At 35.7% G+C, this 12,933-nt stretch overlaps 2 protein-coding genes across 3 annotated transcripts; both read left to right on the top strand.

The window, feature by feature from the left end:
• Positions 1 to 1,661: 1,661 nt before the first annotated feature.
• On the top strand, positions 1,662 to 6,711 carry LOC107786287 (HVA22-like protein k). 2 transcript variants are annotated; one of them, XM_016607751.2, is made up of 9 exons: positions 1,731 to 1,871; positions 2,190 to 2,240; positions 3,607 to 3,665; positions 3,903 to 4,000; positions 4,778 to 4,829; positions 4,946 to 5,009; positions 5,754 to 5,849; positions 6,178 to 6,250; positions 6,451 to 6,711. In XM_016607751.2, exons 2-9 carry the CDS (start codon positions 2,238 to 2,240, stop codon positions 6,567 to 6,569), a joined length of 564 nt encoding a protein of 187 aa, XP_016463237.1. In that variant the 5' UTR covers positions 1,731 to 1,871; positions 2,190 to 2,237; the 3' UTR covers positions 6,570 to 6,711. The 2 variants fall into 2 exon arrangements, with proteins under 2 accessions (XP_016463229.1, XP_016463237.1); XM_016607743.2 differs by lacking the exon at positions 2,190 to 2,240 and having other exon boundaries at positions 1,662 to 1,871.
• Positions 6,712 to 7,570: 859 nt separating this feature from the next.
• Positions 7,571 to 11,803, top strand: LOC107794823 (elongator complex protein 3). Its single transcript, XM_016617357.2, has 8 exons — positions 7,571 to 8,157; positions 8,424 to 8,493; positions 8,578 to 8,750; positions 9,506 to 9,680; positions 10,015 to 10,181; positions 10,367 to 10,586; positions 10,672 to 10,776; positions 11,352 to 11,803. Exons 1-8 carry the CDS (start codon positions 7,694 to 7,696, stop codon positions 11,661 to 11,663), a joined length of 1,686 nt encoding a protein of 561 aa, XP_016472843.2. The 5' UTR covers positions 7,571 to 7,693; the 3' UTR covers positions 11,664 to 11,803.
• The last annotated feature ends 1,130 nt before the right edge of the window (positions 11,804 to 12,933 follow it).

Genomic DNA, 12,933 nt, shown 5'->3' on the forward strand with positions numbered 1-12,933 from the left:
AATTAATAGCCACTAAACAATAATAATTTATGAAAATTCCTCTTAATTAACCAAGTACTACCTAATAAACTAGGGTTGAGCTCTATTCCTATTGCACATGGTATAGTCGGATTTTCACCTTAAGCACGTAACCTCTTTCTCTTTTCATTCTTCACATTCTCCATAGCATTAAAGAAGAGCATTTATCATCAAACACAACCAAACACACTCTCATTTATTATCATTCATTCATAGAACCCATGGAAATAGTAAATGAAAGAGTCAGTGATTTTCAAAATAATGAGCTTGTAGTTATTACTTTGAACAGTGATGTGATCGAGGAAGGTAACATTCCTAGTACTTCGGTTGTTAATATTCCTAGTAATTCTAACAACAAAAATGCAGAAAGTCGCAACAAATGAAGAGGAGAAAGCAATATTAATAGAATCTGTGCCTGGTTCAACATTTAATAATCTAGAAGAGGTGTACCTGTTTTACATGAAACATGTTAAAGCCAAAGGTTTTAGTATTAAAAAGGAAGCTAAGTAATTAAAAGAGAAAATAGCGGATACCCTATGTATAGTGTGTTAAGTAGTAACAAGGCAGGCAAGACCAAAACCAATAGCAAGTATAATAAACGAGTTAACTGCATGCGCGCGAGGCACGAGTTAATTGCAAGGCTTTAAGTGAATATTTGTGGACTGTGACATTGGTCAACAAAAGAATGCTGATCTCAACACTTAGATTTATGCTATGCAAGGCAGACATCCAAAAACGATATTGACTGATCATCGATTTTGCAGATGCCTAACATACATATGGAATACAACCTGGTAATTTTTGCTCACAAATTGAGTTGCATCTGGTTTAATTTGAGGAACAAAAGAAAAAGAGTTAACTGTTTCTAACAGCTCTTTTAACTGTGTAACCAAGAATTAATATTAATCATTCACGTTAGAGAGTTTTATTAACAATCAAGTCAAACCCACCAAAAATATTAACTTTTGAATTGATTTTAGCGCCATCACACATGAGATGCAAATAAGTGTTTTTAAGTAAAAACTAGAAACCTTTGTTGATTTTGGGATTGATCGAAAGAAAGGTTCCAATTTTTTTTTATTTTTTTTTGGTCTTTTCCATGTCACCTGAAATTACTAGCAAGTGAAGTTGATTAGTTTTAACAAAAATTTAAAGGTTTACCGCTAGATTAAGAGTTTTGGAACAAAAGTATAGGTTATACACAAGGACAATTTTTGCTATTGATTAGTATATATTAAGGGCAAAAATAGTCCAACTCTACATTAATGACCGTTTTTATTTTTTTCTCTAATATATAACTAATCAATTGGCAATTGACGTATAAACAATAGTTATTGCGTGCATAAAAAAAGTAGTAGTATATTCTTTTTGCTTTTAACCATGTGTCAAGAACTATGTGTAGAATCAGTCGAAGCAAGTAAATTAATAGCTAATAATTAATATACTAAATAAAATAAGACCTCTCTCTTTTTTTCCAAATTAAAACATAAAAATATTAATACGTGTATTAAGATAAAGACATCTGAATAGAAGTACACATTTAAATATTAAATACAAAATTCAAATTTATACGTCTTAATCTTAATATTAGGTGTGTGCTCTTAATATTAAGAAAAACAACGAGGGCCATTTGACAACATCGGTGAAGCAAGAGGTTAGAGCTACAAATTAAGAAAGAAAAAGGGCCGGAGTGAATTTTCATAGACTGAAGGGGTTATGTGTAGTTCCACACAAAGTCAATAGATCGCAGTATTGGTACTCAAATTTGCCGGACGATTGCCGGAACTGAAAAAAAGCTCCTCTTTCCGGGAATGGCAGGAATGGCTATGTTTGCCTCAAATCTCTCCAGCGAGGTATTATCTCTCTGAATCTCTGATCCTCTTAGTTTTCACACACTCACATATTTTGGATGTGTAAACACTGATCTGAGTGTGCGGTTGCGTATAGTAACTATCCTTTTTGCTGCCCGTTCTGATCCGTGCTATATCTCATATGTAAATTAGGGTGCTTTTAATCTAACTGGGATTCATTGCAGGATTATTAGCAATTAAGAGTTTTAGTATATGCTGATGTTTCTATTTATCAGAATATTGAAAGATAATTATCGTCAGTATATTCTCCCAGTTACAAACAACTCTTCTTTTTGTTAACAAATGTGGTGTCCATGCCAGCTTGCATGTACATGTACCGGGTAACCCTGTCCACCAATGCTTGGATAGATGGTAAGAAATTACCTAGTGTTTTTTGAACAACTTTTTTTATATAATAAGTTAAATAATGATATATTCAAGTTAATTAATTATATATTCATTCAAACGGCACCAAGAAGGTGCTAAGATCGAGTGTTACATACAAAAGCTGTGGCCCGATGCTTCAGATAGGGAGTTTAATCTTCATTCAAAGCATCTCTGATTACTCTTTTTTTCCAATTAGACATATATTAGAAGTATTTCAGACGATTTTATTGCTTGCCTGAATTTTCCTCTCCTTTTAGCTAAATAAAAACTGTCTAATATACTTACATTATCACCCGATGTACCCCAGAAACACCCAGAAATACACACAAGATCCGAAAAGCTAATGGGCAGTGTAAAATTAGGATGATCTACATTGATGATCTACATTTTTGAATTCTCATTTATATATAACATCTGCTGCATATTATAAATCCCCCCTTTCTTCAATGTTTTCTCATTTTAAAGACAGGCACGTTAATGAATTTCTTGTGGATGTTTCATCGATACCTCTCCAATCTAACAATTTTCCTTGAAATACTAGATTGAGGGGTCATGGGATATCAGTCCTTATATTTGGAAAAGAGGTATCCAATCCTCCCGGATTAGATTGAGTAAGGGAGATAGTGTGTGGATTGAATTTCTATTTCATGTCTGACATGAAGGATGATGTACCCGACAAATACAGATTAATTTTTCATTTCCAATATGCCTCTAATCAAATGTTAAAGAATTTCACTAAAAAGTCAGACGAAGGATAAAAAACACAACAGAAGAATTTCTTATATTAGAGGATCATTTATGACATTTTGCCTTTCAGAGGGACCCCCCCACCCATGGTGGATGTCAGTGAGGGTTTTCCAGATTGGCCTGCCAAAGGTAGGATTAGAGTAGATAAAATTATCCCAACCAATCGATCTCCAATCCCTCATGCTAAACGACCCTAAAGGTGTCAACATTAGTATAAAATAAATGAATTGATCAGATTGGGAAGGGAATTAGAAGCTTAAATAGAGTATTGTCATTTTTGTAATGCTTTAATATTCTGAGGAAATATCATAACAGACAGTAATCTGTTAACATCTTCTTGCTTGTTATGGTTACTTGGCAAGTTGGTAAAATTTGTGAGTAACCTAAACTACTTCCCCTCAGTCTTAAAGTGTTTGAGCTGGCCAACCAGTCATGTTCTACAACCCTCGACGTCCGTCTTACAAGTTTTCATTTTCAAGCTTCACTAAAACTACTCTTCTATTACTGGTCATCCTTGTGCTTGTAACTTTCATTTATGTCATGCATCCGGAAGATATAGTATTTTTCTTCTTCTCTGGTCTCACATCACTTTCATTTGATGCAGGTTGGGTTAAAATTGCTTCTTAGCCCGCTTAATACTAATGTTGTTGTCCGCACTGCATGGTGAGCTCTTATTCGAGTTTGGAGATTTTCTTTTCATGATCCAATTGACTTTGCCTACAGTCACTTTTAAGGTTTAAGAAGGAATTCTACACTGTTGCTTGGGATGAGCCAGATGCAAAAGTTTCATATCCATTTCAGAATCCTTGTTTCTTATTGATATTCTGAATTCTATGTTTTAGCTGCATTTATTATTTGGCAAAGTGGAAGATTGTAATTAAACTTTAAAGGTATTTGCAGCTGTTCTGTGGGGATTCTTTTGCCTGTTTATTCTACTTTCAAAGCAATTGAGATGGGGGATCAAAACGAGCAACAGAAATGGCTTCTGTATTGGGCAGGTGATGATGCTTTTCAAAACATTACAGATATTGTTTTGCTTTGAAAATCTTGAAATTCCTTTTTTCTGCGCAAGATACTAATTGATATTCTCACCACAAAGTATCTCCCCTAAGAGTTCTATTGTATGTCCTTATCAAAAAAAGAGTTTCATATGTACTTCTGTTTTCCCTAATACCGTGTGAAATTATTGCTGGGCAATTAATCTATAGAGTTTCATTTGAAAAGCAATAAAAAGAAGCTATTGAGTCTACAGAACAAGAAATTACAACAAGAACTTAAGCTAGATCCTCCTTTAAATCATCTCATTTTTTTTAAGAATGGCGTTGCTATACTTGTATATCTCAATACTTGCTAAATCACCTAATTTGATATACAACCCCAGCAGAAATTGGGCAGTCGATACAGATTGGGTGTCTGTCTTTTTCTTCCACTTCTGGTTATTGATTCTATGAGTGACACTAACTTCATCTTTTTGAAGGCAATTAAGCAATGTGTATGCTTCATGATTATATGTTGTATGACATTTTTTGATGCCCCACATAAACAAAAAAAATAAGTAAATAATAATATAATAAAAGAAACCCCCACTCCATGAATATTTTGCTTTACTGGTGGCTTATGCTTAACCTATTCAAGGCCTAATCACTGAGGATTGGAGGCCTCACAGTACTAGTTAGACTTTTAGGTTATTGTAATTATCTCGCTCATATGTCTCTGTTCAGTCAAGCATAAGCTACTCCCTCTCTCTCTCCCTCTCTCTCTCTCTCTGCTTGCAGCATATGGATCTTTCAGTATAGTTGAAGCATTCACGGATAAATTTCTCTACTGGTAACTGCTTTCACTTCCTTTTTCTAATTTTTTTTAATAGCCAGTAATGTGTTTAAATGAGGTTATTTGTTTGGGAATACCAAAGTAACATGGAAGAGCTTTGACTTATTTCATAGGTTCCCACTATACTATCATGTGAAGTTCGCATTTCTTGTTTGGCTTCAACTTCCATCTGCTGATGTGAGTTCAACAGATATTTCTGTTTCTTGAAGTTTATCTTTTTCTTCCCTTTCCATTTTGCTTACCTGCTTTGGGGAGGATGGATGTAAAACAATTTCACTACCATGGTTTATATCTCCTGACAATATCCTGCCCATTTCAAAAGGTAAGTGCCTGGGAAATATAGCCAGTACCTCTTTACCGTTAGGAAGACTATGACTTTCGGAGCTTACAACTTCTAACTGGATACTCTTTCCATATGGAAGCCAATTGTTGATTCTGCTGGTGAGTTAGAAGATAGAGGAAGAGATGTACAGAGAGAGAGAGAGAGAGAGAGAGAGAGAGAAGGCAAGAAGGTGTAACGTAGGTTTCAAACAAGGGAAAAGGAACATGCAGCTTAGGTTTCACACCAGTGACAAGGAAGGCGGAGTCTAAGGATGGTTGAGGGATGAGTGGGTGAGGGGAAGCTAGTGAATCTGGCAGACAGTGGAAAATAGAGAATGGTGAGAATAGTGACCTAAGTTTAAAAAATTAGAATAATCATCATGGGGGCCTTCTTTGACTTTTTTTTAATCAATTAAAATTAGCATTAAAATGTCCTAATCTCAACACACTTGTGAGCGTGTCAGGCCAAATAAAAAAATTTCTAGCTTTTTTTGAGGTGAATTTTGCTGGACTGCTTAATTAGAGTTAGTGATGTAGCTTTAGCTCGAAGTTTGTACTTACCATTTCACTGAAGTGATGCACTTCTTTGGTGTTACACAGGGTGCTAAGCAATTGTACACAAACCATCTGCGCCCTTTCCTCATGAGACATCAAGGAAGACTGGATAATATTTTGGAGTTATTTCATGGAGAACTGGTAAAAGTTATCTATTATTGTATGTCATAAATTTGACTTTGAAATGTGTTGATGCAACTTGCCAATTAATTTAAGGTTATTGAAAGTGTCATCTATTTCAATTTACTAGGATGTAGCATTCTGTCACTTGATGCTTTGTGCCCTTTTTCAAAGTTTTTCATAAATTCCAGAGTAAGGTTGGATGAAACTGTGCTCGTGCATGTAAGTTAAAAGGACTGCTTAAGGTTTTTGATCAGTAGTTTGTCTCTTACATGTATTGTGTAATTGCAGCTTCTTAAGGGTTTTTTAATCGTCAATTCAGATTGTCTTATAGAAATATAATTTGCAGGCCAAATTTATTAGTACCCACCAAACAGAAATCCAATTTGCACAGATGCTTCTTGCCAAAAGTTTATTATCAGGTGATTCTTTCTTATAGTAACAGATTCCCTTCATCTTATGTTTGTTTCCACAAGCTATTTCAGGGTGAACATCAGTATTTATCCCTCGTATAATTATAGAAGAAAAGTACCTTCATATTTTAGTTTGGTATATGCACCATGTACATCGAAATGTGATAGGTTTAATGCATATCCCATTTAATTTACTTTTCTTTATTTAGTTGGGGGTATTCTTCAACCTGGGCAAGGACGAGTTGTTGGTACAATTGAAGGTCCAGCAGCGCAACTAGAGACTTCAGCACAGCAAGTAGAGACTTCAGAGTCAGAAGATGAATCATGATGCCTTTTTTTTGTACATCATATCAACTTAGTTTAGCTTTCTTTCATGTTCTTACTGCATCTTTGATGCAAAATATATAGAAAGTGATCAGTGTATACATAATTTTCGGAGGAGTCAATTTTATTGTGGGTTTGTGGTTTTCCTTCTTCGTTTCCCTGTAAATATTTATCAACAGAAAGTGCTGAACTCACCCACAATAAGTATTACTATGCATATAAAGGTATGATCTAGTATACATTGTTTTACAGTGTAGTAATATATATATATATATATATATATATATATATATATATATATATATTTTTTTTTTTTTTGTTATGCGGTATACCTAAAATATTACCATACAACCTTTTAAAACGATGATTTAAATTAGGGGTGGCAATTTGAGCCACACTCATTTGACTTTGACCTACCCATTTGTTGAACTCCGTTCATCTTGAGCCAACTCATTTCAACCAATCTAGTGTATGACTAATTTTTAGTTCAAATTGATTCATAAGTAACTTTGTTAAAATATATTGAAAATAATTTTTTTTGTTTGATATATTATATATGAGCATAATAAAAGAAAAAAGTCTTATTTGATAATTAAACAAATCATAAGAAAATAATACATATAAATTAAAGCTCGTTAAGAGTTGGGCGGATGGATTATGATCTAAATTTTAGTCCAACTTGACCCAGCCCATCTTAAGCAAAGTTACTTTGACCCGTGCATTTATTAACTTAATCCATTTTGACCCGCCTAAAATTAGCCAACCCGCCCCTGTGATACCGTAATTTAAATTATTGAATTTGCTAAACAAGAATTGAGTAAATCCTAAATCTAGATTCGCCCCAGACTAGATTTTCAATTAAAACCAGAATCGTTTTATTCGCCATCTCAAAATCCTAAAACATAATATAATCAGTGCAAAATTGAAAACTCTCACATACCCGGGGTCTTAATTGCATATTTCAAATAAATAGATCACCAGTTTGTAAATAATTTAAAATGTAGCCGTCCATTTTTCTCATTACTGGTCCATCGGCAAAGCAGCAAAATACACTAAAGCAACCGACATCGGCGGGTTGAGCTCATAATTCGGGTTTCTTCCTCAGTTTATTTCCTCAACCTATCACTCATGGCGGCTGTTGCAGAGACGCGAAAGCTCCCACGGCCGGGGAGGGGCGGCGTCGTCTCCCTTGGCCTGACGGAGGAAGAAGCCAGAGTTCGTGCTATAACGGAGATCGTCAACAACATGGTGGAACTCTCACGGAAAGGCAAGGACGTAGACCTAAATGCGTTAAAGTCAGCAGCGTGCCGCAAATACGGGCTTTCTAGGGCTCCAAAGTTGGTAGAGATGATCGCTGCTTTGCCTGACTCCGAACGTGAATCACTGCTTCCCAAACTCCGAGCCAAGCCCGTCCGTACAGCGTCGGGCATAGCAGTGGTTGCTGTAATGTCCAAGCCTCATCGCTGTCCTCATATAGCTACCACTGGAAACATTTGTGTTTATTGCCCTGGTGGACCCGATTCTGATTTTGAGTACAGTACACAGTCATACACTGGATATGAGCCTACTAGTATGCGAGCTATTCGAGCTAGGTGACGATCAATTCTCTGTCTTTTTAATTCCCATTATGAAGATAGATAGACTAAACTGTGAATTTCTTTAAAGCTTTTCTTCTCCAGGAATTATAGGTCTTAAAAATTTAAAATTCGTTAGGGAAAAAATGTGGATGTACTTCCTTTTACTTTACACATAACTTTCTGAAGTTCTTTTACTCTCGTTTATTCAAAAAGGTATTTTGAAGAGAAAATCACGGGTTGTATCAGATTATTTAATGTACTTATGCCGTTCATTTTGCCAGATACAACCCTTATGTACAAGCTCGAAGCCGGATTGATCAACTTAAGAGATTGGGTCACAGTGTTGACAAGGTTTCTTCCTTGGAAATACTGCTAATTCTTTCTGGTTTTGGAAATCTTTTGTGAATACGCATAGTTATGAATGTCTGATTGCAGGTTGAATTCATCTTGATGGGAGGTACATTCATGTCATTGCCAGCAGAGTACCGTGATTACTTCATACGGAATCTTCATGATGCTTTATCTGGACATACTTCTGCCAATGTTGAAGAGGCTGTTGCTTACTCCGAACACGGGGCTACAAAGTGCATTGGGATGACAATTGAAACGTGAGTAACTATTTGCTATATGAGAAAGTGGTTTAAAAATCAGAGTGAAAAGCACTTGCCAAAAAAGAAAAAATCCATAGGGAAAAGTACCCCAAGAAACTATTTTAGCCTTATAACTTGGTCCTCCATTACTGAGACATTCTCTTGTCTTTTACTTGATTCTTCTTCCTTTTGTTTTACTTTTTTCATGTGCTAGCTGAGTTCAGACTGAGTTCTAATGCATGATAGTGTATCTTCCAGTAGGAAAGAAAACATTTTTAGTTCTCATCTTCCTCCTCCTCATGATTATCACTGACATCTTTGGTTTATTAGTTATAATATTATTCTGCAATCTTTGAATTGTTGTTATTGTAATTATTCTTCTGCCATATTCAATGATCAGAAGACTGGTAAGGTGATGGAATATAATTTGAACTAAGAAAAGAAGCTAGCAAAGTGCTGTACTTAAATTTAACCTACCTTATTAAAAAAAAAAAGTAGGCAAAGTGATATACTTAATTTCTTTAGAAGAGTTGGTGGAACTTTTACGTCTTAATAATATTAGCATTTTGTTCATATCTGTATTGTGTACTCAATAGTGTTTTTTTTGGCCAATAGATGGCCAGACTACTGCCTTGGACCTCATCTGAGGCAGATGCTTTCTTACTTATTTTCTTTAGGAGATTCGGTCGAGCTTTTACCTCTTACTAATATAAGCATATAGCATTTTGTTCATATGAGTATTGTGTACTCAATCGTGCTTTTTTCGCCAATAGGAGGCCAGACTACTGCCTTGGACCTCATCTGAGGCAGATGCTTTCTTATGGTTGTACTCGGCTAGAAATTGGAGTCCAGAGCACATACGAGGATGTTGCTCGTGATACAAATAGAGGCCACACTGTAGCAGCTGTGGCTGATTGCTTTTGTTTGGCAAAGGATGCTGGCTTCAAGGTGCTTTTCTAACTTATTTTGTTGGTGGTTTGGGTAGAATCTCTACATTTAGTTGCAGGCTACAAACCCTTCCGCCTCTAATCCTCTCCCTCCCCAAGCCGCATGTTGAAGATGAGCCTTGAAGAATAAATGAAAATGGAAATATAATGAGGAAGGTCAAATTTACATTTGTGGTGCGATGTTATTTATTTGGACGATTTGACATGAAATTTTGCCTTGAAGCTGTTATAATGATTCATACATTCAATTCCTTTCTATCTTTTTGGACTTTAAGGTATATTTTCAAGTATCTACTGGTAAAGTTGTCATTCATACAGTTGTTAAAATTTTGTAGGTTGTTGCTCATATGATGCCTGACCTTCCAAATGTTGGTGTTGAGAGAGATATGGAGAGTTTTAAGGAATTCTTTGAAAGTCCTTCATTTAGGGCAGATGGACTTAAAATTTATCCAACCCTTGTTATTCGTGGCACGGGACTTTATGAACTGTGGAAAACTGGAAGGTATAGTCTACTTTCTGAATTTTGTTATGCTACATGTTTTTTTTCCATCACTGACATCATTTATTAACAATCCAATAACACTTATTTCATGCAACCTAGTTGTAGATAGTACTAAGACCATATTGTTGGATGCAAACTTGAAATTATTACTTCAGTGAGATCATCATAAGTGTTATCATGTCCAGGTATCGGAATTATCCGCCAGAGCAGCTTGTAGACATTGTAGCAAGGATTCTTTCGCTGGTGCCACCTTGGACACGTGTTTACAGGGTTCAACGTGATATCCCTATGCCTCTAGTGACATCAGGAGTTGAGAAAGGGAATCTCCGAGAACTGGCTTTAGCTCGAATGGATGATCTTGGCTTGAAATGCCGAGATGTCCGAACACGTGAAGCTGGGATCCAGGTAATATAATTTTGTTATATACTTTCTTGCATTTCATCCAATGTGGTCTCAAAACTCAAGTCTTTTGATCGAAATAACATATTAGGACATCCACCACAAGATAAAGCCTGAAGAAGTTGAGCTTGTTCGCCGTGATTATACAGCAAATGAAGGATGGGAAACTTTCCTTTCATACGAAGATACACGCCAGGTATGTCAATTCAGCTGGTTGCTCTTTGTTGATTTTCAACTCCTTCCTGGCTCTAGTGTAACAACAACAACAACAGACCCAGTATAATCCCACAAGTGGGGTCTGGGGAGGGTAGTGTGTACGCAGACCTTACCCCTGCCTTGTGAAGGTAGAGAGTTCCCGGCTCTAGTGTCAAAATAGCAAATCGAACTCAATGCATTTTGCTGCCAAAAGCAGTTACTTGTTCTAGATTTGTTTTACTTCTGCTATGGGATCAGCTCAGAACTTCGTAAACTTATGGAACCAAACCTTTTTTCCCTGTTATAAGGAAATTTCTCAGAATAGCAATGTCCCGCCAACTAAAAACAAAGAAAATGGGCTGGAGGAGGGGTGGTTTGGTTCCATAATTCTATTTTTCTTTTTAATCTTATAAAATTTAATAGCAGTAGATACTAGCTTATCTAAATAAGTCTTTTATGTCTTTTTATAAGTGCTGGTAACTGCAAACTATTGCAACGGTGGGTCCTCTTACTTGCAATAGGAAGAGTTCCTATAAGAAGGACCCTGAATCAGATTACACTTTTCTTTTGATGCAGGATATTCTTGTTGGATTGCTACGACTGCGGAAGTGTGGACGGAATGTAACTTGCCCAGAACTCATTGGGAGGTGTTCTATAGTTCGTGAGCTTCATGTGTATGGGACAGCAGTTCCTGTTCATGGTCGAGACACAGATAAGCTGCAGCACCAGGGTTATGGTACTCTGCTGATGGAGGAGGCAGAGAGAATTGCTCTAAGGGAGCATAGGTCGACCAAACTAGCAGTTATCTCAGGTGTAGGAACCCGGCATTACTATAGAAAGCTAGGCTATGAGCTTGAAGGTCCTTACATGGTAAAAAACCTAGTGTAGAAGTATACTTGTTATTTTGCTGTAGGGATGGTTTTCCTATTAGTCCTTCGACAAGTTTTGTATCACACACGGTTGATTGTATTTTAAATGGTATGCATAGTCTAATTCTGGTAATGACGAATTGACAAGTATCTTCCTTCTCTGACCCATTCCCGCGCTTTTGAAAAAAAGAATTTTTTGGGAAATATCCCTTCTAAGATGAGCCTATACTGTGCTTCATACCAATGCAATTAGTTATTGGAGTTGTCAAGTCCAATTTTAAACCCATAGTGGTTGACTGGATTTGACGAGCAATTTTAGGTCTTCGGTTGTCCCCATACTTCGGTATTCGAGGAACTAAGTGGGTGGAAAGGCAAGTGCATGTCGAAATAAATAGCTTCGTTAGGAATTCCTATGGTTATATATATTGTCTTTAATTCTTTTTTCCACGTCGTGATTTTGTAATTTACATTTGGTACAATTTTTTTTTAAAGCTTTTGGATGATGATGGCGAGACTTTCCTAGTAAATGAAAAGGGAAAAAGAAAAATTGGTGTCATGATCCGGTGGAAAAATGTTTTGAACAGCTCTAGTACGAGTGATAACGTGGTTTTTAGAGCACTAGATGTTTTGAACAGATCATTTCGATGGAGCAAGCTAGAGTTCACACTCCAACTTTGGAAGGTTAATCTTTATATTTCAGGTGCCCTTTTAATCCGCTTTTAAAATGTTGCGATACATTCTATTTTTATTTATTTTTCCTTATTCTTGATCTAGTTTTCAACTTCAAATTTGAATAGGAATACTAGATGTGCACTTAACTAGAGACATTTCTGAAGTAAGTATTCTCAAAACGTTTTGCTCAAGGTTTTTGGAAATTTCTTATAGAGTTAGCAAATTGCGAGAATAGAGAGAATAAAAGAGTCTGAAGCATTTAGTTGGAGCTGTAATTGCAACTAATATATTTGTTGTTGTTAAAAAAAACTTTGAATTTATTCAGCATTAGATTATTCTTTCGTTTACTTTCAAGTTTCGACAAATGGACCTAAGATTCCTTTGTGGTCCTTGCATCTACAAATTGCAACTTCAGCACTCTAGAGATCTTTCATTATAAATGAAATGATAAAAAGTTATAGAAATTATGGTCAATTGTTATTTCTTGATATGTATTAATGTTATATTACATATATAATTTAAATAAATTTAATTTCCGAATGACAATGCATTTAAAATCTAATTATACATAATTGCCGAATTATTAATCTAAGACAAATAACTTTATAAAACATGTT

This window comes from Nicotiana tabacum, chromosome 4, assembly GCF_000715075.1.
Source record: "Nicotiana tabacum cultivar K326 chromosome 4, ASM71507v2, whole genome shotgun sequence".
Classification (NCBI taxonomy): Eukaryota; Viridiplantae; Streptophyta; class Magnoliopsida; order Solanales; family Solanaceae; genus Nicotiana; species Nicotiana tabacum.